The sequence below is a fragment of the Uloborus diversus genome, chromosome 3, assembly GCF_026930045.1.
Source record: "Uloborus diversus isolate 005 chromosome 3, Udiv.v.3.1, whole genome shotgun sequence".
In the NCBI taxonomy this organism is placed as follows: Eukaryota; Metazoa; Arthropoda; class Arachnida; order Araneae; family Uloboridae; genus Uloborus; species Uloborus diversus.
Window position 1 is genome coordinate 158,458,854 of NC_072733.1, and position 24,645 is coordinate 158,483,498.

The window sequence follows — 24,645 nt, forward strand, 5'->3', positions numbered from 1 at the left end:
TTATTCGTTCTCCATTTGCAAAAAAATGTGCAAGTTTTAGGGTGGGAACATTGTATTTTCTTGTTAAGGACACTCATACGATGGCTAATACAAATATTCACGTGGTTACAAGTTATGGTAAATACTTAACACAATACAGGTTTCGTCCCGCGATCGAATTGGGGAAGGTGCCTGCAGAACCAATCTGCTGAAAATTTTAACTACTGTAAAATCCCGAAAGTAACCCCCCCTATCGATTATAGCCCCCCCCCTTTTTTTGTGGAAAGTGAAATCACTTTAAAATCCTGAATATACCCCCCCCCCCCTTTCACCTGAAAATTTTACGATCGTTTCATTTGCCACTCCCTCCAAAAAAAGAAGGATAACATTTTCTGCTTTACTTGGAAAGCATTTACGAAGATTTAGTTTCCCCCTCCATGTGCAGTTTTGCTTTTCTTAAAAAAAAAAAAAAATTGTTTAAACAAAAAAGAAAAAATAGGTCTCCACGGTTTATTCCTCCCAAAAAAAAAGAAAAAAAAAACAAAAAAACAATGATTTAAACAAAAGAGAGAAAAAAAAAGCTCTCCACGGTTTATTCCTTCCAAAATGTCTAGACTCCTTTTGATGCAAGGGCGCCTTTTTTTTTCTTTTTTTTTTGTTCATATGTATTACAAAAGAAATTTATACGATTGTACTGCTTTTTATTCATTTTGGAAGGAGCATTTTTGTTCTGATTTGTGAAACTGAACGATCTTCAACACGGCGCCATTTTGGAAACGTGTTGCTTAAAAAGTAGCGCGAAACTTAAAAATAACCATTTTTAAAGGAGAAATAATGTAATTGAATGAGTTTAGGATCATCAGAAATGTAAATTTCACTAAATCGAGTAAGAGATTTGTGATTTGTCTGTGTTTGCGTTCGCGAACTTTAAAACTCAATTTTCGAAATTACGATCTTCATAACGAATTTGCGGCCGTGATTGAGATTTTTGCGCCTATTCTGAAACAAGAACATTAAGATTTTGCTTCTTTTACTGTAACCTTATCACATTCAGTTCATAATGAATTTTCAAGCGATAAATTATAGGGGTTTTGCCAACTTAAGGTGCAAAATCCTTTCTTTCGAAAAAAAAATGGCGCCTCATGCAATTTAATACTACTAGAAATTATGACAGGTTTTTATTAATTTCTCTCTCTTCATTAATATTAACTCTTATTTACTTATTATTTCTTTTCTGTACTCTAAAATTAATACTACTAAAAACAATTATTTTGACTAATTTTTCAGAAAAATCTCGATTATAAACCCCCCTTCTGAAATCAACAAGTTTTGTTTTGAAAATAGGGGGGTTACTTTCGGGATTTTACGGTAACAAAATTTTACAAGGAAGTTAAAATTGGTGTTCAGATTTTAAAATGTTTCATGTGCTCACAAAACCAAATTTTTCAAGGGAAAAAATACAGTCAGTAACTAAATTTTGAATTCAGAATATAGTTCCTAACTGTTAAAAATCTGAAATAAAAAATTTACCATCGTTCTTTCATATATTTTGAATATATAGCTCTTTATTTGATTTAAGACCACTTTCCCCACCAGACCCTATTTACCATACTATGGTGCAAGTTTTGTTCTTAGCTATCTGACTTAACGTTGTTAAAAGGTTTTGTTTTTCTTGTACTCCTTATGTTTTTCATATGAAATTGAATGCCTTACATAAATTTGGCGTTAAAATTCATATACTATATTCATCAATTCAACGGAAATAATAACATAAAAATTTGAAAAAAAAAAGGTTTCAAATCCTGAAACCATAGAAAGTAATTTTTCGAATTGCTACTGTTTCTGTACATTACTTGCTCTTTATTACAGGAACAAGCAAAAATTGCTAAACTAGGCTTAGAAATGAAGCTATTGACGTCTGAAATTGATGCGGAAACTGAAAGATGGCCGTCATCTGAAAATGATCTCTGTAAAAGAGCTCGGAGTATGTCTCAAATGGCCTTTTCAATGTACCAATTCACAAGAGGTGAAGGAGATCTGAAGACAACTCAGGTAATGGGCAAAATTTGAATGATATATAAAATCATTGAGGAGCTGTCTCTATTAAACAATAATGTTTTATTTATTACAAAACCAAATTTGATTGAGTTTGATTCTTCTGTAAACTTAATGCTAATGTTTTCCATTTGGCAATCATGTTTACAGACCCTCCTAAAATAAATCACTACATTTTCTTCTGACCTGAAACATTTTTTTCTACTTATGCTTTGTTAAAGTTTTCGCTTCATTCAGTGTCAGATTATTCAATGTGGACTGGTCCAATTTTTGTACAATTTGTCATAAGCCAAAAAAAGTCATTAAAAGAAAAAAAAATAAGTACATACCCTTGAAAGCAAGTTTTAAATTTGAAACTAATTATTTCATTCGTATCACTCGTCAATGTTGCATTTATTGTTTTTTTAATTTTAAAAGTAGATCAGCTCATCACATTTTAATTATATTTTAATTTTTAGAAACATATTTTGCAAAACATAGCTTAGATGGTTGCACTGATTTATAAATGAAAAAAGAAAATAAATAAATAAATAAATAAATAAAAACACCAAAAAAAATTACATTTCTTAAGTCATGGAAATAATTAGCAAAAATTATGGAAAGTCATGTAGAGTAAGTGCTCCAGTAGTCGGCCACAAATACTTATACATAAACTACTTATAAATAGAATATGTATGACAACAGATATGATGCATGCCTACATTCCTTTACTTCTCCCCAATTATCATCCAATGAGTGAAGTTGTAATTACTGTTCCTTTAGTAGTAATAAGTGGTTTTATTTTAAATGGTGTGCCCATCATCTATACCTCAAAACTCAAATTTTGAATTGGTAGCCAATGGCTACCAGATCCTCACAAAATGGTAGCCAAATCTCAAAAAATGATAGCCAAACTTTATTTTAATTTAAATTATTGAATTTATTTTATTCCATTTATTTATTTAGTGTATGTGTGTATATGTCATTGGCATAGCAAAGAACTTTTCTGATAAAATAATAATTAAAATAAATAAGTAAATAAAAAATATTAAAAAAATAAATAAAATGAAAAACGAGCTAAAAAATAAAAAAGGAAACAAGGGTTGAGGAAAATTTTTGGAGGGGGGGGGGAGGAATTGAACTTGGGGGGAACGGGCACCCCTGCCCAGATATTATTTAACACATCTTTTGCAAACCATAATCTGCATTAATTAATCTCTAAGCAAAACACATCAGGACAAAAAAATAAATCAAGATTATTATTATTATTATTCAGCTTTTAAAACTTCTAGAACATCACAGCTTTCAACCAAAAGACGAGTTAGTTCCTTAAAAAAGAAAACAACAAAATACCAAAAACTTGGAACAGAATGTAAAACCTAAACCATTTGCGATTCTACAAAAATATTTTTTTTGCTTTTTCAAATGCATACAAAATTTTATAAAAATCGAAGCCTGATTGTCAAAAAATGAATAAATAAAAGAAAGGCAAACAATATAAAACAAAACGAAAAAAAAAAGAAATAAAAGATCCAGCAGAAGAAAAAAAGGGGTTTCAGCGGTATTCTTTCCACCTTCTCTAGACGCAAGGGTGCCATTTTTTTTATATTTGTGTTTTATAAATACGATTGTACTTCTCTTTATTTATTTTGGGACAGACATTTTCCTCTTCTAACTGGAGAAAATGGACAGTCTACAAGGTGGCGCCATTTTGAAAACGCGTGACGCCATTTTGCAAATTTACCGCGAAACTTAAAAATAACATTTTTTTAGGAGAAATAAAGTAAATAAACGAAATATGTCCTCTCCTAAAGTAGGTTTTATATTTTTAAAAGAAAAAAAAAGGAAAAACAAACAGTATAATTCAAACAAAAAATCAAAAATTTTGCAAAAAAAAAAAAAATTTAGCGGTATCGTTTTAACCTTGTCTCGATGCATTTTGACTCAAAGGCGCCATTTTTTTTTTGTTCATATGTAAACCGACGCCATTTTGAAAACGCGTAGTTTAAAAATAGCGCAAAACGAAGAAATAGCCATTTGTTAAGGAGAAATAAAGTTGAAAAAATGAATTTAAGATCAAAAAAGCATAACTTACTAAATTGGTGTATGAAATTTGTCTATTTTTACGATCGCGTGTAAAAAAGCCGAGTTTTGGAAGTAGCAAGTTTTGTAGCGAATTTGCCGTCGTGATTGCGATTTTTGTTTCTACTCAGAACAAGAACACATAGCAAAATTGCATATAAATAAAATAATATTTAAAATACATTAAATTACTTGCATTTCGTGGTAAAATAATTCTTAATGCTGGACGTAAAGACATCAGAAAGAGGACAATACTCCCCCCCCCCTTCATCCCCAGCGATCCGTTAGCCGAACTTTTAGTGGACAAAAGAATTTAGGGAAAGGTCATATGTCAAGATTATAGGTCAGGGAAGGTTGCATTGGCGAATGGTAGCCACATTGGCGACTGAAGTGAAAATAATGGTCGCCAAAATTTGAAAATTGGTCGCATTTGGCGACTGGCGACCACGAGTTTTGAGCTTTACCATCATCCTAGTTTTCGATTCTGCTTACTTTTTTGTTAAGAAGACACTTCATCTTGAAACGTTAAGTACCCTTCTTTTTTTCGTCTTACTATTTTGCTATTACTGATCATGGGTGCAAGACCTTCCGTCTCAGGACGGATTTCCGTCTTGACAAAATTTCCGAGACGGAGGTCGGGACGGAAAGAAATTCAATGACTTTCTTTTAATTTTTAATGAAAAAAGAAAAATTGAGTGTTTGAAAAATATGCTTTAATATTACTGGACCGTTCCATAACCACGAATTTACATCGACATTCTCTCGGTTTTCCGCCATGTATTTTTTTTTGTTTGCAACGTGCTTTTGGAGGAGTGGCTTTTTAGCTCGCGCCGTTTGACTTTTTTTAGGTATAGCTTTGTTATTTCCAACTCACTGCATTGCAAACCGAGGAGTTGCTCGCTATTCTCCCTGATTTTTCGAAGCAATCGGCTCTAATTGAAAATTTAGCCTTTTCTCATGCTATTTTCGATCATCCTTTCGTTTTTTTTTTCATTTGTGGGTTTTTTTTTTTTTGCAAACTTTACACGCATAAATGAAAATTATGTACGCTCTTAAAATGTCTTAAAAGTTGAATCTGCATCACCGATTGAAAGTGATTGCTGACAAGATGAAATATTTTCGCCACAGCAAAGGGCGTCCACATACTAGGTAAAACAGAAACTATCAAGGATTTTGAAGATTTTAATGAAAATGGGAATTTTGGAAATAATCGGGGGGGGGGGGATTTCAAGCTGGTTGGAAACACTGATGGGCAAACCGTTCCTGCATTTTTGACAGACTTGAGGAATCACTAAATTCTAATGTTATTGAATCGAACACTCGCTAGAATGGAAATACGGGTGGGGGGGGGTGAGAGAGAAAGGAAAGGAGAAAAATAACGTCAGCACGAGTTTGCGAAAAACGCTGCTCTTGCAAAGAGGGTAATCTGTCCGCAAATTAACCCACGATACTGAGGTCTTAAAACGTTGATATCTTGGACAATCTAAGGGGGGGGGGGAGGTACTCACGGGTTACAGTATAAAATATCGAAAAACTGAATTGAAAATATTTTTGAAGCTAGTAGTGGTTTGATATTTCTCCACTGCAAACTCTTAAAATTTAAAAGTCAAAAAGTTTTAGGCTGTCTCTGATGATGTAAAAGTGGGTTTTAAAAAAGAATCGAAGATTGGAGTTTTAAAAACACTAATTTAGGCAATCTTTGGTGAATTTATGAGAGATGGTTTTGGTGTTTTAACATGAAAATGTTTTGTAGCTGATGTATTAAAAACTATTTGAGGCTATACTTAAATGACTTAAGTTAAAGGGCATTTCCGACCCTCTCCCGAAAAGTTTGTAATTGAAGTCTTAAATCTTTTAGGCTGTCTTTGGCAATGTCAAGAGGGAGGCCTCTCTTTAGGCGAAATTCCGAAACTGGAGTCTTAAAAGCGCAACTTTGGACCGTCTTGGGGTTCGGGGTTCTCCTTTCCCAAAAAATATTCTAAGCTGAAGTATTCAGAACTCGGCTTTAGGTAATCTTTGGAAGACTTAAGAGGAGGGAATTCGAAGGCTTTCTCTCAATACGTTTTAAAATTTAAATTCTAAAATCTTCGGTGATGAAAAGGGGAAACCGCAAATTTAGGTAAAATTTAGTGAACTTAGAGGAAAGAGTTCGGGGGGGGGGGGGTCTCTCTCCCCGGGGGAAGTATTGAAATGCTATTTTGGCTATTTTTGAGTGAATTAAGAGTTAGGGAATTCAGGGGTCTTTCTCGAAACATTTTCGAAATTGAAGTCTTAAAACTTTGGGTTGTCTTTGGCGATGTGTGGAAGGGAGTTGCTTTCTCAATAGAAAAATAAATCTTAAACAAAAACTTACACTGCGTTTAGTAAACACAATGAGAGGGGGGGGGGGCATTCCGCACCCCCAGCCCCAAATATTTTAGTTTCTGAAATTTTAAGAGCTTTAGTTTGGGCTATCTTTGGATGACTTAAGGGGGAAGGGTGTAGGAAGATTTTTTCAAAAAGTTTCCAAAATTGAAGTTTTAAAATTTTTAGGTGGTCATAAATCATGTTTATAGGTAAGAGGGGTACTATTCCTACAAAACAATTTAGAAACTGAAGCCTTAAAAATTGAAATTTAGGACATTTGTGGTGAACTCAGAGGAAGGGGTTCGGGAGTTCTCTTCCGAAAATTCTTTGATGCTGAAATATTTAAAGCGCCACTTTAGGCTATATTTGAGTGCCTTAAGAGGGAAGTGATTCGGGAACCCTGCCTGGAGTTAGGATTCAGTTCCCCTATTTCTTTTTTTGATTAATGAATGTTGGAAAGGGTACCTTGTTTAAAAAATACATCTACTTCACTGAAGCGATTTTTTATTGCTAATTTCACCACCTGCTATCCTATAAAAGAATTTTTTTCCAAATGAAGACTGTGGGGAATGGTGACAGTTCATTATCATTAGTCGGTCTTACCCTTCCCCCACCTTTCCTTCTTTTCTAGTTTGTTGGCGCTACCTTGGGTAGACTTTCGAATCAGAACTGATTTATGTTGCAAAAGTGAAAATCTTATGTCCTAAGCGATTTTATTGTAACAACAAAAATGTTTAGGATCGGCAAAAAACTAATGGTGGGGTGCTGCAAACGCTTTTATCCCTTACATTATCCAACATCGTCTAAAATGGCGTTTTTGAAACTTCAATTTCGAAATATTGCCGAAGGAGGGTTGCTGAACTCCATCCCTTCAATAGTGCATTCAAAAAGAGTATAAACGTTATGAAATTTAAATTACAATTTCGTTTTTAAATCTTCGATTTCGGGAAAGCCCATAGCGTCTCCCCCCCCCCTCTTTCTTTAATATTTTTTGAAGGTTGCCCAATATTGTGATTTTGGGACTATCAGTTTGAAATAATTGATGTAAGAGTCCCTGAACCCCTCCTTTCCCTGAACTTTACCAAAATGGCCTACCACAGCGTTTTTTGGACTTCAATTTGAAAAAATTTCTGGGGGAGAGCCCCCAGACCCCCCCTTTTATTGCTGGATTTTTGATTTTTTAAAATTATGATGTCAAAACACTTAAATATTACAATTTTAAGGCTTAAAATTTAAATCAAACAGATTCCAAACCTGGCATTGTTAAGATCTGCAACATTTATACATACAATTTTTTCCTTAAGCCCGCATGCGGGAGGGGGGGGGGGGCTAAAAATATTTTCCGTCTTGAACACATCACCAAACTTGCACCCATGTTACTGATGTTTTAATGGATTGTATAGCATAACGTTTCAATAAAAAAATAACAGACCTCGAAGAGTTCCTATTTTTCCTACTTTTTAGAGCTATTATCCTACTTTTTCCTTTTTTTCTCTACTTTTTCTTTCTTTCTTTAGTACAACACTTCTAATTGTGCATTGATTCTTATTTTTACAATGCCACACCGATAATTTTCTGCATGTTTCAATTTTGAAAAGCAAAAGAAACAAGCGGATCCTCAGCTTTTCATTGACTGACTACAGTAACTTCTGGAGGGAAAGCCGCAGTGTCTGCATGTTTAAACGTTAAATTTTCGTGACTTTTTTGCCGTTGCGGCGTTTATGATTGATTTTTCTTTTTATCACCCCAACTTCAGTCCTACTGTTTTAACAAAATAATAAAGAAATAGATATTGGCACATTCTGATGCAATTATGAATTATTTACCTGTTAATTAGAAGCTTTAATTAAAGTAAATGGCTGACTTTTCAAAAGGTGCGGGAAAAGCTGAAAATTTCCTATTCGCCATTTTTTTTGTATAGCTGATTACAAGTGAAATAGAGCTCTATTTAAACAGAAAGGCAATGTAAAACCTTAAAGGAATGTAAGGAAGCTAAAAATGAAAAACCTGTACACTGCCCATATTTTATTGATCTTAGTACAAAATAAAAGCGATAGATAACAGAAATTTGCAAAAACGGACAACTTTAAAAATAATCGCGGAAAATAACTTTTTTCATACATAAATATGATTATTGTTCATTCTAAATCATAAACATGATAAAAATTTAAAATTTCATTTTCTTTCCTTGCAAAGAGTGTATTTGCAAAAAAAAAAAAAAAACCACGGCAAACTTAGATGGGCAAAACGTTCCCGATTTTTGGAGAAAAATCGGAAATCAATTTTAATGCAAGATTCCGCTTATATTTCTTCACATTTTTAAAAGTTGAGGGATAGAGCCACAAGCAAATATGTACTGTGTTTTTTTTTCTTTTTTAATGGGTATTTTCTACTCTGATATATCATCAATATCTAGGATTTGCTCATCATTTTCATGTGTTGCATTTATGGCAATGCGGCATTTCTGAAAATTTAAAATTTTTGACAGACACTTACTCTTTACGGGGTGCGGCAATTATACCAATGCGGCGTATCTACTGTAAATTATTGTACTCAGGGCGCATGATCAAAGGGAGGGAGGGGAGAAAGAGATATATGCAGGCATTTGATGCCAGGTGCTCCCCCCTCACTCTCAATTTCGTGAACAATTTCTGAATGAATATTTTTGTTGTATGGTGAGGATTGAGAGAAACTACATGCCTTCCTTTTTATGCACAGAAAAACCATTAGTAACTGATCTTTGTCTTTGATAAAAATGTTATGTTTACCATGTGCATGGATTTTTCCTTTTTTTTCTGTGACAAAAGTTTTGGAACAAGAAAGAGGTAAAAAATCATCAAACCAATAAAATGATTCAGTAAGCTACCGCCCTATAGCCAGGGCTAAGGCCTCGTCTGGTCAGTGCTAATTCTGTATTAACTACCAGTTTGTTTGGCACTCTTGGCTTCCTTTGAGGTTTTCCACCTCCAGCTCAGTCACTCCTATTCCGGGCTGATGAGTGCTAATAAGCACAAAACTGCATTCCTTGGCTGGAATTGACTGAGCTGATGGTGCAGTAAAACAATATTCGTTTTTATTGCTTGATTGAAATTAAAACCGGCCCGTCATTTTCTCCCCCCCCCCCGGGGGTGGCTAGCGAAGGATGTATACTGAATACAAATTTTATCTGCAAACAACAAAAACTGCACAAACTTGTATAGTTAAGCATTAATTTTCCAAAGCTAGGGAGGGGAGAAATCGACCCCACTAACCTCCATAAATGACATGCCTGAAACAAAAAATTTAAGTTGAATGCTAAAAATACATAACATAGTACAAACCCTTTAGTTTACTTATTTCGTTATCTATTTAGTTTACTTATTTTGTTATAAATTTTATGTCCCATATTTAAGAATAAATTTATTTTATTTCTGCATTTTCAGTCTTTTTTCTTTTTTTCCAAATTTAAACATCTGCCTGTTTATGCAAGAATGCATGTCAGCTGCTGATTATTTTTGTCTAAAACTAATTTATGATTTGCTTTGCTTTTTGTATCATAGTTTATGACAACAGGAACTGAAAGTGTTAGTATTTTCAAATGATAAATGGATGCTCTCGAAGGAATATTTTCGTTTTTGACAAAACAAATCTTTAACAAAAATGGTTTTATTGCACCAAAATATGAGTTTTATTATTATTATTGTTATGCAATCGCTATATTGCATTTTATTCTTTCACACTTAAAATTTTTACTACTGAATTGTTGAAAAGTGTTTCTTTGTTTGGATTTTATTTTCATATTTTCGTAATTAATATCTTTGTTTCCACCAGTTAATTTTTCATACTGATGATTGTCAGCTTGTTTCTTTCCTTTTGTTTTTGCGACTCGGTCTTTCATTAAATCTTTTTAATACTTCAAAAGTACTGTTAGTTTATTTTTGGGACAGTTTTAAATCAAAAATACTCTTAGTTTATTTTACATTAGAAATAAAATTTAGGCTAAATTTGTTCCCTCTTGACGTGTGTGTCTCTTCCTATTTTTTCCTACTTTGTTAAGTGATTTTTTTAATACTTTTCCTACTTTTAAAATTTTTGATTCCTTATTTCCTACTCCCTCCCCTCCCAAAAGCACTTTGTGGTCTAAAATAAACTCCTTCTTAGACTCAATTATTTTTAGAGGGGTGGCCAACCACTGGGTACTGAATTCTTATGCATTTCCAATAGTCGGCCATGGCAGATTGACCACTGGTTCTATACTGTTTGGTTGATGTGCCCAGTAGTCGACTACATACTTAATATGGATTTTCTAAAATTCATCAAATAATAATTAAGATAAAGTATTCACACAGCGGCAATTTAGCTGTTTAGAGTAAAAATTCCCTTTTTAACATTATTTCTTCAAAAGAAAATGTTTAAATTTTGTGCCTTAATTTTTTTGACAAATAGAATCCTTTGATCATGTTACTGCTTCTAATGTTGATTTTAGCGAAGAATTCTGAAAAACAGGGTTGAAAACGGTTTGTAAGTTCAGTCCTGTCGTTGTGTTTAAAATATAAGTTCTAATACTCAACTTGTCTTTACCAAATGGTAATTTATCGGGTTTTTTAAATATGTTTTTAATCAAATCATGATGCATTGATGAAAGTGATAAAACAAATGATCTGACTGCAATTAGTATTTGATCGGCAATAAATAAGCATTCCCATTGTAAGGAATTAAGAGGTAATACTTCAATAGTTACATTAGCTGAAATTGTTTCAATGAGCGTTAAACCTGTGATTATTCTTTCTGTTGCTCTTTTTGCTAAACTATTTGCTTCACCAAAAGTTCCAAAAACCTGTATTCTATTCAGACAAATTATTCCAAATGTTGGTACCACTTCTTATTGCTGCTTCTAACCAAATATTTATTTCATTGAGTTATCTTCACAAGGAAATCAAAATTTACTCTTTGTTTAAAAGTATGCCGAATTTGTTTTAAAATAACATGGTTTCAAAGTTGCATTACGTTGCTACCCACTCCGTTTTAGTTTATTCATTGTTTACCAATGTTCTTGTTGAAAATTGTAAGATTATCTTCATGACATCCTCCATTCCTCAATTTCATTTAACCCACCTACAGGCCCGTCATACGGGCAATAATCCCTCTGTATTTTTATAACATAATTTAAACATGCATTTTTGCTTGTATTTTGATGATTTTTTCCTATAAAATGCACTGAATTCATACCCTTTGTCCCCCCACTAAAAAAAACTTTGAAAATATGAACCTGCCAACATAATTCGTCTTACTCCTGTTCGTTCACAATAAAAGTACCTTTTTTGTGATAAATTTTGTTTTAGATGTGCTTACGATTGGCAATCTTTTAACCCGGGGGAACGCGTGCTTCTTGGGTGAACCTTAGGACGTATGTGGGGGTCATTGAATGACCCCAGATGAAAACCCAGTTATACGATAATAAAAACATCATTTTTCGACTTGTTTGCTCTGAAAAACATAACGTCTTATAATTTTTGACGTTAAAATTTAATTTTAGACATAAGTGTGATTTATAAATGAGCTTTACATCGCCCTTATAATGAAAGCATTTCTACATTTGTTCTTTAAATCAAATTGAGACACACGGCAAGTAATAACACTTTATGTGAGTTTTATAAACTTTATAACAACTGTAATGCTTTTATTGGTATTTTTGATGCAAACTTGTAGAATTAATGCTAAAAATGTTTCATTCTTATTAAAGCTAAAAAAAAAGAATAAATCCCTAAATTCAAGACAATCTCATCTCACTTTGGTCCACTTTACATCATAGTTTGCAATTAAGAAATCACAGTTATTCACTTTATTTAAAGTATTTCCATCATTTTTCAACTATGTATCACATTCACTGAAATGTTCATGATCTAAGAATTTCTCTTCTAAAAAAATCTTTAGCTCCATATTCTTCATTGATTGAGACAGTTATTTGATTCAATTCAGCAAAAAGTGTTCGAAAACCGTCTGTTTCTTTTTCTTATGGTATTATTATTTACACTGCTTGACTATTGCTAAGGAACAATTACGTTTTTTGGAATAGTTAAGAATAGATAATGATTAAAGAAACAGAACGAAATAAATTGGTAGTAGGGAGGATGTGCCTTTATTATAAGTACAAAATAATACAGATATTACTGCATCAATGAAGTAAAAACTTAAAAATAAAAAAATAATCCTACTTAGATGATTTTCATACAACCACAAAAAAATGATCTAGGTCAGAATGATGGAGACATGAGTACCTTAATATGATGTATGATTACCAGGGACACTAATGCACAATTTACATCTGTTTTCCATACTCCCCACTTATTATTGAGGAGTGCTTGTGGGATGTTTTCTCACTCCTCTCTCAATGCGAATTTGAGTTCTTGTACTGTTTTGGGAGGGACGGTCCTTCGCGCAACACGTCTGCCAAGAGCCTCCCAGGCAAGAACAACTGGATTTAAATCGGAAAAGTAAGCAGGCCACTGCATATGGAAATTTTTTTCACTTTGCGTTGTGTCCGACACTTCAATGCTCCAGTGTGGCCGTGTATCGTCGTCCGTAACGAGAAAGTCTGGACCTACAGCTCCCCTAAAAAGACGAACATGGTCTAGCATAACATCTCTGCAATACATTTATGACGTATCGCTTTCTTATTCAAAAATGTGAAGCGGTGTTCTGCCATTGTGCATGATGCCTTTCCACACCATGACGCCTGGGCCGTACCGATCACGTTCGTAATCAAATTTTTGTGCATAACGTGTTTCACACTCTCTTGACAGTAGTTGGTGACCAGAATCACTTGTCACACTGAAACGAGATTCGTCAGAGAACATCACTCTTTACCAATTTTGATGATCCCACCAACATGTTCCTTACACCAGCGTAATCTCTCTCAACGATGGCGTGGTTGAACTTGGATGTAACGTATGGGCTTCCGTGCATACAAACTGACATTATTTACTCGCCGTGAGATGGTTCTTGCAGAAACATGCATACCGGTAGCGGTTTTTAGATTTGCAGCTATCTGTCCAAGAGTGAAATTTATGTTCCTTTTTGCTACGAGGGCTACATAGCGATCCTCTGAAGGTGTAGAGCTCCTACCACGACCCCCGGCATGCTTTTGCAAAACATTTCCACCTTCAGCGGCCGTCTTTAATCTGGAGAGGGCCCTTTTTGATACACCCATTGCAGCAGCCACAGTGGTGACGCTTTGACCTGCTTCCAGTCGTCCAACCGCTCATCCACGATCGTAGACACTCAAATGATGTCTGGCTGACATTTTACTCTTAAGGATTTCAAGAACCAAACAGAATTTCAGAGAAAAACCTTTTTTAACACCCAGCACTATTTTTGTTAAAAACCAAACCGTGAATTTTCGTACGAATCTTCAGCGTGTGTGCACTGTCTTTTATACAGATAACGAGTCTTGGTCTACTACACCATCTGAACTTGAATTTATTTCCATTGGCCAGGTGGTTGAGGTACAAATTTGCATAAATCACTTGTTCCTTAGCAATTGTCAAGCAGTGTACATAAAATAATTTCAATACTGAAGGGATATGAACAGAATAACCATATTGGCTATTCAAAATAGTTGGTGTGTGAAACAAACGGCAGGATAAGCAGGGTCATTTTATGACCCCAGTAACTGGCTAAACGTGTTTAAGTGGAGCGCAAATAACCGCATACGGTTCAAAGTGTTACTAAAAGGTAAATGGGGGGACCGGACCAAACTCAGCTACTGATAAGAAAAGATTAAACTGGTGGCTAGTTTTTTGGCAATTACTATTTGCAGGAGGTTTGGGGTCATAAAATGACCCCCACTCTTCCTCCCAGGTTAAGTGCTTTTCCAACGAATGTTTTTTTTTGCTCTGTTTTGAGGTGAAATTATTTCCAAACTACAATTTTAATTTTAACATTTCCGTATGTTGAAGTTTTGTTCTAATGAACATGGACCAGTCAAGTGTCAATCATATTGATCATTAATTCACTCTTTATCGATTATGAATTCTATCAATTCTTTTTTTCACTCTTTATCTTTGCATACATGGTTAAAACTTTTTGTGCCAGGGGCGAGGGGGGGAGGGAGAACCTACATTCTCATGTTTTCAAAATTCCTGTCCGAAAAAACCCGGATCTTCCATTTTTTAATTTTTATTTTCAGTCTATGATACTAATTTAGTAAGTGATGTAGAAGATAAATAATAAAAAAATTATTGCATGTGATGCATATCCAAACTGGTTGCAAATTGAAAAATAATGTAAACATTATGTTGATGTTACGAAGACATCAAGAATGCAGAATTCTTTCGTAATTATGGGAATAATTAATTTTGTAATACAATGCTGTGCTGTAAGTTTTGCATTAAATTTTTTTTAAATTTATCCACTAATACCCCATAAGAGTAATGAAAATGAAAGGGCCAACTTCTGGGCTCATACATGGCTGAGCACTGGTTTTCTATGGCCGACTACTGGAGCATTTTCTCGTGTCAACAATGGGTTACTTTTTAAAATAAAAATGTTTTTATTTCTGAAACAATTTAGTGAATCATTATCAGAAAGGTATTGCCTAAAGCCTTGCAACGTTTTTGTTGTCGTATTGATTGCTGAAATTTATAGGTTAATAAACAGCAATCGCTGTCTTAAATGGCCAACTGCTGGAGCTCTTATCCTATTAAAAAAACCTAGAACGTAGGAGATACCCTAATATTAATTATTACTGTTTGATTTCTGATTTTTCATGGGAAATTGACACTTTCTGCCTAAGACTGGATGTTTACCCACTTATTTAATAGGTAGTAGAACAATATGCACTGGAGAGTTAAAAATCCACATGACTTGAGAGAAGTGGTTGGGCAGATATTGTGGACTTCAGGCTACAAAGAAACTAACTGTAAGCTCACTTAAAAATGAAAAATAACTAAAAGCAGCAAAATATTCATGATATTACTTTATTAGACTGAGAAATTTCTGGAAATCTAATATTTTTTTTTATTATAATTTAAAGCTTTCTTTCAGCTGTTACTTAAAAAAAAAAATCCCCCCCCCCAAAAAAAAAATTAAAAAATCCAGAACATAAACAACTTTACAGACACAGACGCAATCTTAGAAAGTTCCTTCTGTGGTTAATAAGTTAAGATTCAACACTTTGACTCTAAAGAAAAAAGATGCACAAATATTCGGCAGTGTATAATAGTAGGGAATTAGAGTACTTAATTTTGCAAGGCAAAAAAATTTTTTTTCCTCCTTCATTAGATAAATTTTCCCTGAATTTTCGTTATTTTTTCAAAATTCCCTGATTGTTCCCAGATAAATTTTTGATGCAGCTTGTAGCAAGGAACTGAATCTGACAAAGTTTGGTCTTCCCCTCACATTGGTTAGAAATTTCAAAACTCAAGGTTTGTAACTACGTTTTCCAAATGTTCAAGGTTTCCAGCACTTGAAAATGAAAGGGTTTTTTTTTGAAACTTTTTGTTGTGTTAGGAACAAATCCTGTAGTTTTTTGGGAGTTGGACTAAGCTATAACTTGCTTAGCGTATAGGTAAATCCAGGCCGGCTAACAACAACAATATGTTAATTTAGAGACAAGTGCGGTAGAGGGGTGGGGAGTCAGGAGGAATGGGACAGCTGCATTAATAAGCCGAAGTATAATGAGAAAAATTAATTTCTAGCTAGTCCGGTAGTGGTAGCAGCTTTAGACTCTCCCTTGACTCTACTCTGCATCTGCAACATCTACTGGACAAGATAGAAATAAATTTTCACACTTTATTTTGCCGTATAACTGCAGCTGTCCCACTTCTCCCACAGTCCAATTTTTTTCGACGCTCCCCTAATTATTGTAATTATTAATATGTAAGTAAATAAACCTTTGAGGGAAAAAACAAAATAATTAAAAGTAATCTCAAAATTAACTTAAAAACATCATATAAAGTGTTACTATAACTATAGCTTAATAAGAAAATGTTTTTTACCCAACCACGTAAAAGTCTCCCAGATGCGGTCACATTTTTTATAGACTGTTGCCCAACCTCTGGAGCAGAGATTGAGAATCCCAGTTTTAGAAGACATTTAACTGTCAAATTTCAAGGCAAAAACAAAAATACCCCCCCCCCTCCCTATGGGATTAATCTTCAGGGCCAACAAGAGACAGTTTTAGCCTATAGCCAGAATTTTGGGGCCTGACCCTTTGGGGGGTGGGAGTGCACATTGGAGCAGTATTAGTGCATGAGTGAAGGGGGCCTGCCGGCTCTCGACAGACCGTGATTAATGTCTTTAAGACTGGTTTTAATAATTTCTTAGAATTCTCATACTAACTGGTTACTCTAAGTAAAGTATTTGTTTTAGATTTCCTATAATATTTCTCTCTAGATAATTTAATATATTTTTTTTTTCTAAAAAAAAGGAGCATCTTTTCGCAGTATATTTTTAATTAACAGCTTAAAACGTTTTAACTTTATGTGCAGTGGTTTTCAAGTAGGGCAAAGAAGGTAAACCATTATCATTGGTAAGGTAAATCAGGGAAATTTGGTGAACTTAATAAGGGAAAGTCAAGGAAATATTTTGCCACCCTGTTAAAGCATTTTTTTCAATTTAAATATCCAACTTATTTTTATGCTTCTTTGACGCCATGTGTCATGCATAGTATTAGCGTTTTGTTGTAATTGTGAAGCAATATTTTAGCATCTGCATTTTTTAGAGTAAATATGTTTTGATTTGATATTGGCATATCATATGTAATAAGGAGGCCAAATGTACTATCCTCAGATTATTTATTAAAAAATATTGTTTGGTGTGATTCGGATTATGGACCAAAAAAAAAAGCGTGGGATAGGTAAAGTTGTAGTGCAAAAAGAAAAAAAAATGCAAGAAGAAGTGTCCAATTTTTCACTTTCTTTTAGTTGCTGCAGCTTTTGCCCGAAAAAAATAAATGTGGATTTTGGACGTTGGCGGACTTCAAGTCGTCAGATTTATGGTACATCACTGTATAGTTCTTAGTTGTCCTGATATTCTTGGTTTTTGTGATTAAAAATATTTTCTTGTGATTTGTCCTGATATTTCTAATTTAAAACTCAAAATCTATATCAGTTTTATTTCTTTCTCAATTAAAACATATTAGTGTCAATTCTGCATCAAAAATAACTTCTTTCCTCCAAAAAGCAAATAATTGTCTCAGAATTTGTTCCATTCAAGCGCCAATTTTTAATTTTGGCAAGAACACTAAAGCGGTTTGGAGGACATCTAAAACTTACTGCATTACAATTGTTGTTTACTTTGTAAAATAACATGCTTCATTTGATTAGCATCATCCCCTTCCCCGTTTCCCCACTCCCCACATTGCCAAGGTCAAATCCTAATGCTCTAGTTAAAGTTTTGGGGGGCAGAAATCCAAACTATTCATGCAAATGCGCCGTTTGGGCCTGCTTTCTTATTACTATGTTACTTTTTAAGCCATCCACTATTATAATGAAATAATAGATAACCTATTAATACATTAGAAATCTTAAAAAAAAAAAAAAATATGTTCTTCACTGGGGTAATTGCTTTCTAACTAATGTACCAATCAGTATTGTTTTGCAAAATTATTAATTTGTAAATTAAAACCAAAAATTCTCTAGCTAAATTTCTAATACTTAAACATTGAATTGTGAGAATGGGTATGATACTTCTATGTAAAACTTTGCTTTTCTGAGCGGGGGTGGGGGGTATTTCGACGCAGAAAACGTGCTTTACTGAAAATTACATGTTGTGTTAGAGATTCCACTCTTTTTGCTTCCAGTAAATGTTTCAATTATTTTAAAAGTTTAAAGTAATATTTTAATATATGCTACCTCTTAATCAATTTATTTCACTTATTTTTACCAATTTATTTTAAACCTCAAATTTAACCTATTATCGAATTACTGGCAGGTTAATGTATAGTATTTTAAGGAACAAGTATTTAGTTATTTAATTTTCATTTCTTTTTAATATAAGATATTACTACTAAATATTTCTTTCTTTTTTATATTAACTTGATTTTAATGTTTGCTAGAGTTCATGCTCTAGTAATCTATTTTACAAAACTGAATATATTAGGAAGGGCACCTTTATACTCCTAAATTCCAAGAGAATGTTTGAAATATAAACTTCCATCTAAAATAAATGCAGAATTATGTTCCAGTGTGCATCCCTAATTCTTACAAATTAGTTTATCAGCAATATAGCTCTGTGAATCGGACCCTGTCAGTTTTATGATCATCAAACTGCATTGTTATTTTTTATGCTAATGTTTCCATTAAAAAAAAGAAAAGAAAGAAATACGCACCAAAAAACTTGATTACAATAAGTGGTGATGAAGTACAAAGCATACAATGCCTCTCACTGATATATGGAGATAATATAAAGCCCAACATTATGTGTAATCGATATATATACATTACACACATCTAAAAATATTAAGATTATCTTGATTTTTGTCTGGATATTTAAAAAATATTTTGTCCTGATTTTTGTCCAGATATTTTTCATAATATTGTGTCCTGATTTTTGTTTAAATGCCACTACAAAGTCTCACTGTATTCTTAAATGTTGAAAGTTTTTAGTTAAGAATTTTCATAGAAAATGTAGTTATTAATAGTTTTATTGCCTGTCAATTAGTCAGATTATAAATCATATTCTTTGCACACATTGGTTAGTTTTAATTTTTCTCCCCCTTTTAGGATTTATTTACGCAGGCAGAGTTCTTTGCTGAAGAAGCAAATAAGCTGTACAAATTTGTCCGTCAATTTTCGTATCAGGTAAATTTTAGCTATTTTATGCAAATGTTTTAAGTTTATATATTGAGCAGGTATTTTTAGAGCCAATATTTTCTGGATTGCTTTCTTTTGGAAGCGTTGTGATGTTATAGTAACCAAAATCTCCCAGTTAAAATTTTTAAATCCAGCTTGAATCAGAGCCTCTTTTAAAAGTGTTTATGCAGTTGGCATTTGTACAAAACCATTAAAAAAAAAAAACACCTTTTCTCTAGCGAACAACCCCTTTTCCATTTGATTCTAAGCCATAGAATTGTCACATACCCAAAAAAATTCATGGGTTCATCCCATGACCTACGCTTCAGAAACTGTTCATGGAATTACCTCATATAGTATGTTATTTTTTTGTACTTTATAATATTTTAAGATAAAAATGTAACATTTATTTAAATGTAAAAAAAATAAATAAAATGAATAAGCAAAGATAGATTACGTTGTTTCCTTCTGACTTTCACAAAGTTCAAGCTTATAAATGGAAAAAAATTGCATCACTGCAACAACACTTCATGTCATGTAGGAAAGCTGATGAATAGTCATGAAAACATCATCATTGATTTGACTGTCATTTCCATGTGGGAACATTAGCCAAACCCAATCCAAAACAAACTTTTTCCCAAGCAAATATTGATAACACAACGTTTATTCTTTAAAAAATCAACTATAATTTACTTACTAAATTTTTAATACAAAATTTCATTCACTAGCCTTTTCATACCTGTCCAATCACACCTGTTTTCATGGGAGCTTTAAGCCTTTCTACTGCTTTTCAAACTAGTTTTGCTAAAATTATCAAAACTGCTAATTACAGTGATGATTGTGCTCCGGTATTTTACCGAATTTCCGGTATTTTCTTACGTATTTCCGGTATTTTTAGGTCCAAAAATACCGGAATTACGTTTTTTTTTGTTATGCTTTTATCTCCCTACCTGCGCAATTTTTTTATTATATGCTACTCATCAAATATACCTGCAAGAGCCTTAAGATGGACAAATGTCAAGATAATTTATAACACCAGCTCAAAAGTAACTTTGTAACCCATTAAAAATTTAATCAAATGTACCCACAATATTTTGACTCAGAACTATTTAATACTATGGCAAAGGTGCACTTAAGTAATAGGGGTCAAAGATTCCCCCTCCCTTCCCCTCGTTCTTTCTTTGAAACTTTCAGGTATTTTTTGATGAACTCACAATCACCCCTGTAATTATATAACTTGTAATTAAAAAAAAACGATTAATTTTGAAATATTTTTAGTTAGTTCTTTAAACAGTTCACTGTTTTTCTCAAGGCTTTCTGGTGCAAAATCTGTTTTGTGAAGTAAAATAGACTATTTCGATTTTTTTTAACAATACGCTTCATTACTCAAAGACAAGAAATCTAGCTTCAAACTAAAAAATACTATACTTACTTAAAAATACATTATCCTAGTATTTTTATCAACATATCCAGATATCAAAAAAGTTTTCTTTTGATTTAGAAACTGAATCTTTCATTTAGTTCAAGTGCAAAAAAAAAAAAAAAAAAAAAAAAAAAAAAAAAAAAAATAAAATAAATAAATAAATAAAATTAAAAAAAAATAACATAAACAAAATAGTTTATCATTTTGTGCGTAATATATGCTATACATGTTAACATTGAAAATGAATTTTAAAATTTAATTGCAAGTTATTATGAAAGTTACTTCTAAAAAACACATGAGCAAAAATTTTGTAAATTATCTTTTCAGTGTTTTAGACCCACTTTTACTTAAATGTTCTATCTTATTTAATATTGTGCTGGATTTATACCATAACTACAAATAAAAAAGTGAAACTGCTGTTTTTCACTGCTTTTTAATGGGCTGTGTTATAATTAAAACATACGATTGGTGCTGCATGAATCCATCAAACTACATTATACAGTTAAGAAAGATTTTATCCAGTTTTTTCAGCCATAACAGACTTTTTATACAAAAGTGAACAAATAACGATCTTCCAATAAGATGTTCATGGTTGAGAGAAAAATAATATTATGACATTAGTTATAAAAATGGGCAACATTAGTAAACAAGTACAGGCATCCCTTGTGTAATATGGTACTTGCACAACATGATTTTGATATAACACATTACAAAACCTGAATTTAACGCTACTCGGTTTTGATGTAACACAAATTTTAAAAGATAGTATTTCATTTCTGTTGAATATGCTGTTAAAAAAATGTATGATATTAACTCTAAAAAGATTTTTACTTTGTTTTTATGAAACGGATACAAAAAATTTGTCTCCGGCTCAACAGTTTGGTTTACCCACTAACTTTTAAGTACTTTATTTTTCTCATCAGCCTTCTAAAAACAAAAAAGATGAAAATTATTTTGTTTCCAATACAGTGAAAGAAAATAACATTAGGATTAAAAATATGCTAAATTTGGCAAACGGTAAATTTAAAAATCTAGCCAAGCAAAACATAAAATGAAATAAATAGAATAATTCTATTTATTTTATTTTACAATTTGTTTCATTGTTGTTGCTCAGACAAACTTATTGCTACAGAAAAGCTCAGATTTTTATTCTGGTAGTATGCGTTTTGTTCTTATTGCAGAAAACTGGTAAAGTTTTTTCTTGTTGTGCATAATAGCTATTTTCTAAGGTATGTAAAAGAATGAAGTTGGATGGTTTATAGAAAATCTAATTTTGAATCAGTGGGGCTGTTGTATTAGTCCAGTCAATTTGGACAATGGAAATAACAAAAATTCTGCCTGTCAAATTTTTGTAGAGACCTTGGGTTTACCATTACAAATAAGATGCCAAAAAGTCCCCATCGATCCCATGTGTGCTAAAAAATTTAATCAGGGTCAAATGTCAAAATTTTAGGTTTTTTTGGGTTTTTCTCAAAGGATAAAATTTATTGAAAATGTCCTGGAGACCAAAGTTGTAGATCTCAAAATTCTCTATAAAATATACTCTCTCAACTTATGATTTTTTTCTCTAAGACCAACCATTTCCCAGGTATTGCCTTCTCTCAATATATAGCCAGTCACTTACGGAATCCCCTCTACTTGAATTGCCTTGAATAACATCTGGCTATTCTAGTCCGTGTGGCATCGTTTACGTACCTGCTTCTTTTGCTGTTAAACGTGCAGTTCGAGTGAATAAAGGAATTTATTACAAGCGTCTTCTGTTGTTTGTGCTGATCAAGTTCCAAAAAAAAAAAAAAAGCCACGGTTTTGCTTTATTTGCAATAAATTTTCAACTGAAGGTGAAACTGCTGTGCTCAGTCCTGGAATGCCAACTTTAATCGATGTAAGTGTCGTGAGAAGTGATGAGTTTGCTGATTATTTTCAAAGTCAAAAGTCTGTTACAATTCATGTGGGTTGCAGAAAATCATACACCCGTAAAAGTTGAATCTCTGCAGGGGTCTGTCCAGGATTTTTCACAGGGTCCGTTTTTTGTGAAAAATCAAATAATTTTGTGAAAAATGAATTAATTTTGTGAAAAAAAAAATGTTAAAACAAAATTTTAGAATTTAGAGATGGCACAAACTGCATCAATTAAACTTAAAGTTGGGTGTTTTCCTCTTCTATGTCGAGAATATCATTCTGGAGTGTTTTTTATATTGTTCTGGATATTTGGTGGGGGGGGGGGGGCGCATCGCTCTCTCAAGTATCAATATTTATCTACCATTCTACATTCTGTTAAATTATACTAGAAACATTTCTGTACAGTATTTAAAATATTTGTAACAAAAAAATAAATAAATAAAATTCAGACAAGTGTTCAGCATTTTTAACTTTTTGACCCGAGACACTCTTAAAAAGCACAGAATTTTTAAAACTTATAAATTCCGTGATTTTAACAAAAATAAAAAGATATTTTAATTGTTTTCCTCTTAACAAAGCGTAATAAACATCAAAAATTCGAAAAACCTGTTTCACATAGCGGATGCAAAGAGATCGCAATTCTCAAAGTGAAGGCATCAAAAGTATAAAAACGGCTTGTAAAAGAAATATTTTGATAAAATTATTTTAAAATTGCATTTTAGAGTCCTATGATAAACATTTCATTAATATCTGTGGACACAGTTGAAACAAAAAAAAAAAAAAAAAAAAAAAAAAAAAAAAAAAACCATCTATATCTATCCTCATAAAAGAAAATGGAATTTTGCTTTAAAAATTTGAAATGAGATTTCTAACAAAAATAAAAAGACTTTTCAATTTATTTGCATCCTACTAAAGCGAAGTTTGCTTGAAAAAATAACAAAATATGATTCTCATATCGGATGTTAAAAGATTGCATTTTTCAAAGTGTAGACATCTAAAGAAAAAAACGGTAATTAAAAGAGTTTATTTAAAGTTAATCATCCTTGTTAGCATCGAAAAATCAAAACCCATATAATTTTCTCCCAAAATAACAGTTAAACATCGCACCGCACCTTAAAAACGCAAATATTGAAAAGCTGGTAAAATGATGAGAATTTTTTCTATTCAACTCATTATAAAGGTTCAACGCCAGACTCTAAGTGGTGATAATTTTGAAGTTGGTAACCCTATCTGAAGCGATCATATTTCCCCCCCCACCTTTACTATCCCTTTGCAGTTCTAAGTTCATTTCGCAGATATATATTATTATTGTTAATTAAATCATGAGTAGGGAGAAAAGTGCTTACCAAAGCCTTTTCAGAAAAGTTTACAACACCGCTGCTAATTAGCTGTGATAAAACAAACAACAAGCATTATATTTATTTGGCAGTAGCAATTATTTATCGTTTCCAGGAGCATCGCAAGAGTGCCATTTTTTTTTCTTTTGGAAAATTAGACGATTTTGTATAAGCTGATCCCTCTAATTTGACTTCAGAAAAGGTTCCAAAAAATATCGGTTTATACACAGAAATATGCGTTATTTTGCTTTCACATTTACTCTTTCAATAAACAATTTGTGAAATATCCGATCTTGTTTAACAGAATTATGTGAAGGGTCCGTTTTGGTTGTTCGGTATTTTGTGAAAGGTTCGTTTTGGTTGATTGGATTTTTGTGAAGGGTCCATTAACGGACCCAAATATCCTCTGGCCAGACCCCTGCTCTGCAGCAAAAAGATAACGCGAGGATGAACAGGCCAGTACTTCAAAAGTAAGTCCACCTCGTACTTGAGCGCAATTAAGTGAATCTGATTCCAGCTTTTGTTTTAAAAAACACTGCTTATTTTGTGGCGATGAAGATGACGAAGAGGCTTAGAAGAAGAAAGCGCAGAATTGTCGCAGAAAAATTTATAAAGCAGCGACTAAATCATACTCAAAATTAATACATGCAAGGACAGCTTTTGACACCTCATCAGAACGTTCTTTAGCAAAGTTGAAAAGGGATTCTTTGAATGTAAGTATAGAAACTTAATGAATTTTTCTGCTATAATTCTGCACTTCCTTCTTCTCAGC

At 32.7% G+C, this 24,645-nt stretch overlaps 1 protein-coding gene across 1 annotated transcript in view; it reads left to right on the plus strand.

Annotated features, from left to right (window-relative positions):
* Window positions 1-24,645, plus strand: part of LOC129219011 (alpha-catulin-like) — a 41,929-nt gene that overhangs the window by 854 nt on the left and 16,430 nt on the right. Inside the window, exons 2-3 of the mRNA XM_054853331.1 lie at window positions 1,849-2,031; window positions 19,146-19,223. Of these exons, the coding sequence (XP_054709306.1) occupies window positions 1,849-2,031; window positions 19,146-19,223 (261 nt within the window). The remainder of the gene's footprint in view (window positions 1-1,848; window positions 2,032-19,145; window positions 19,224-24,645) is intronic.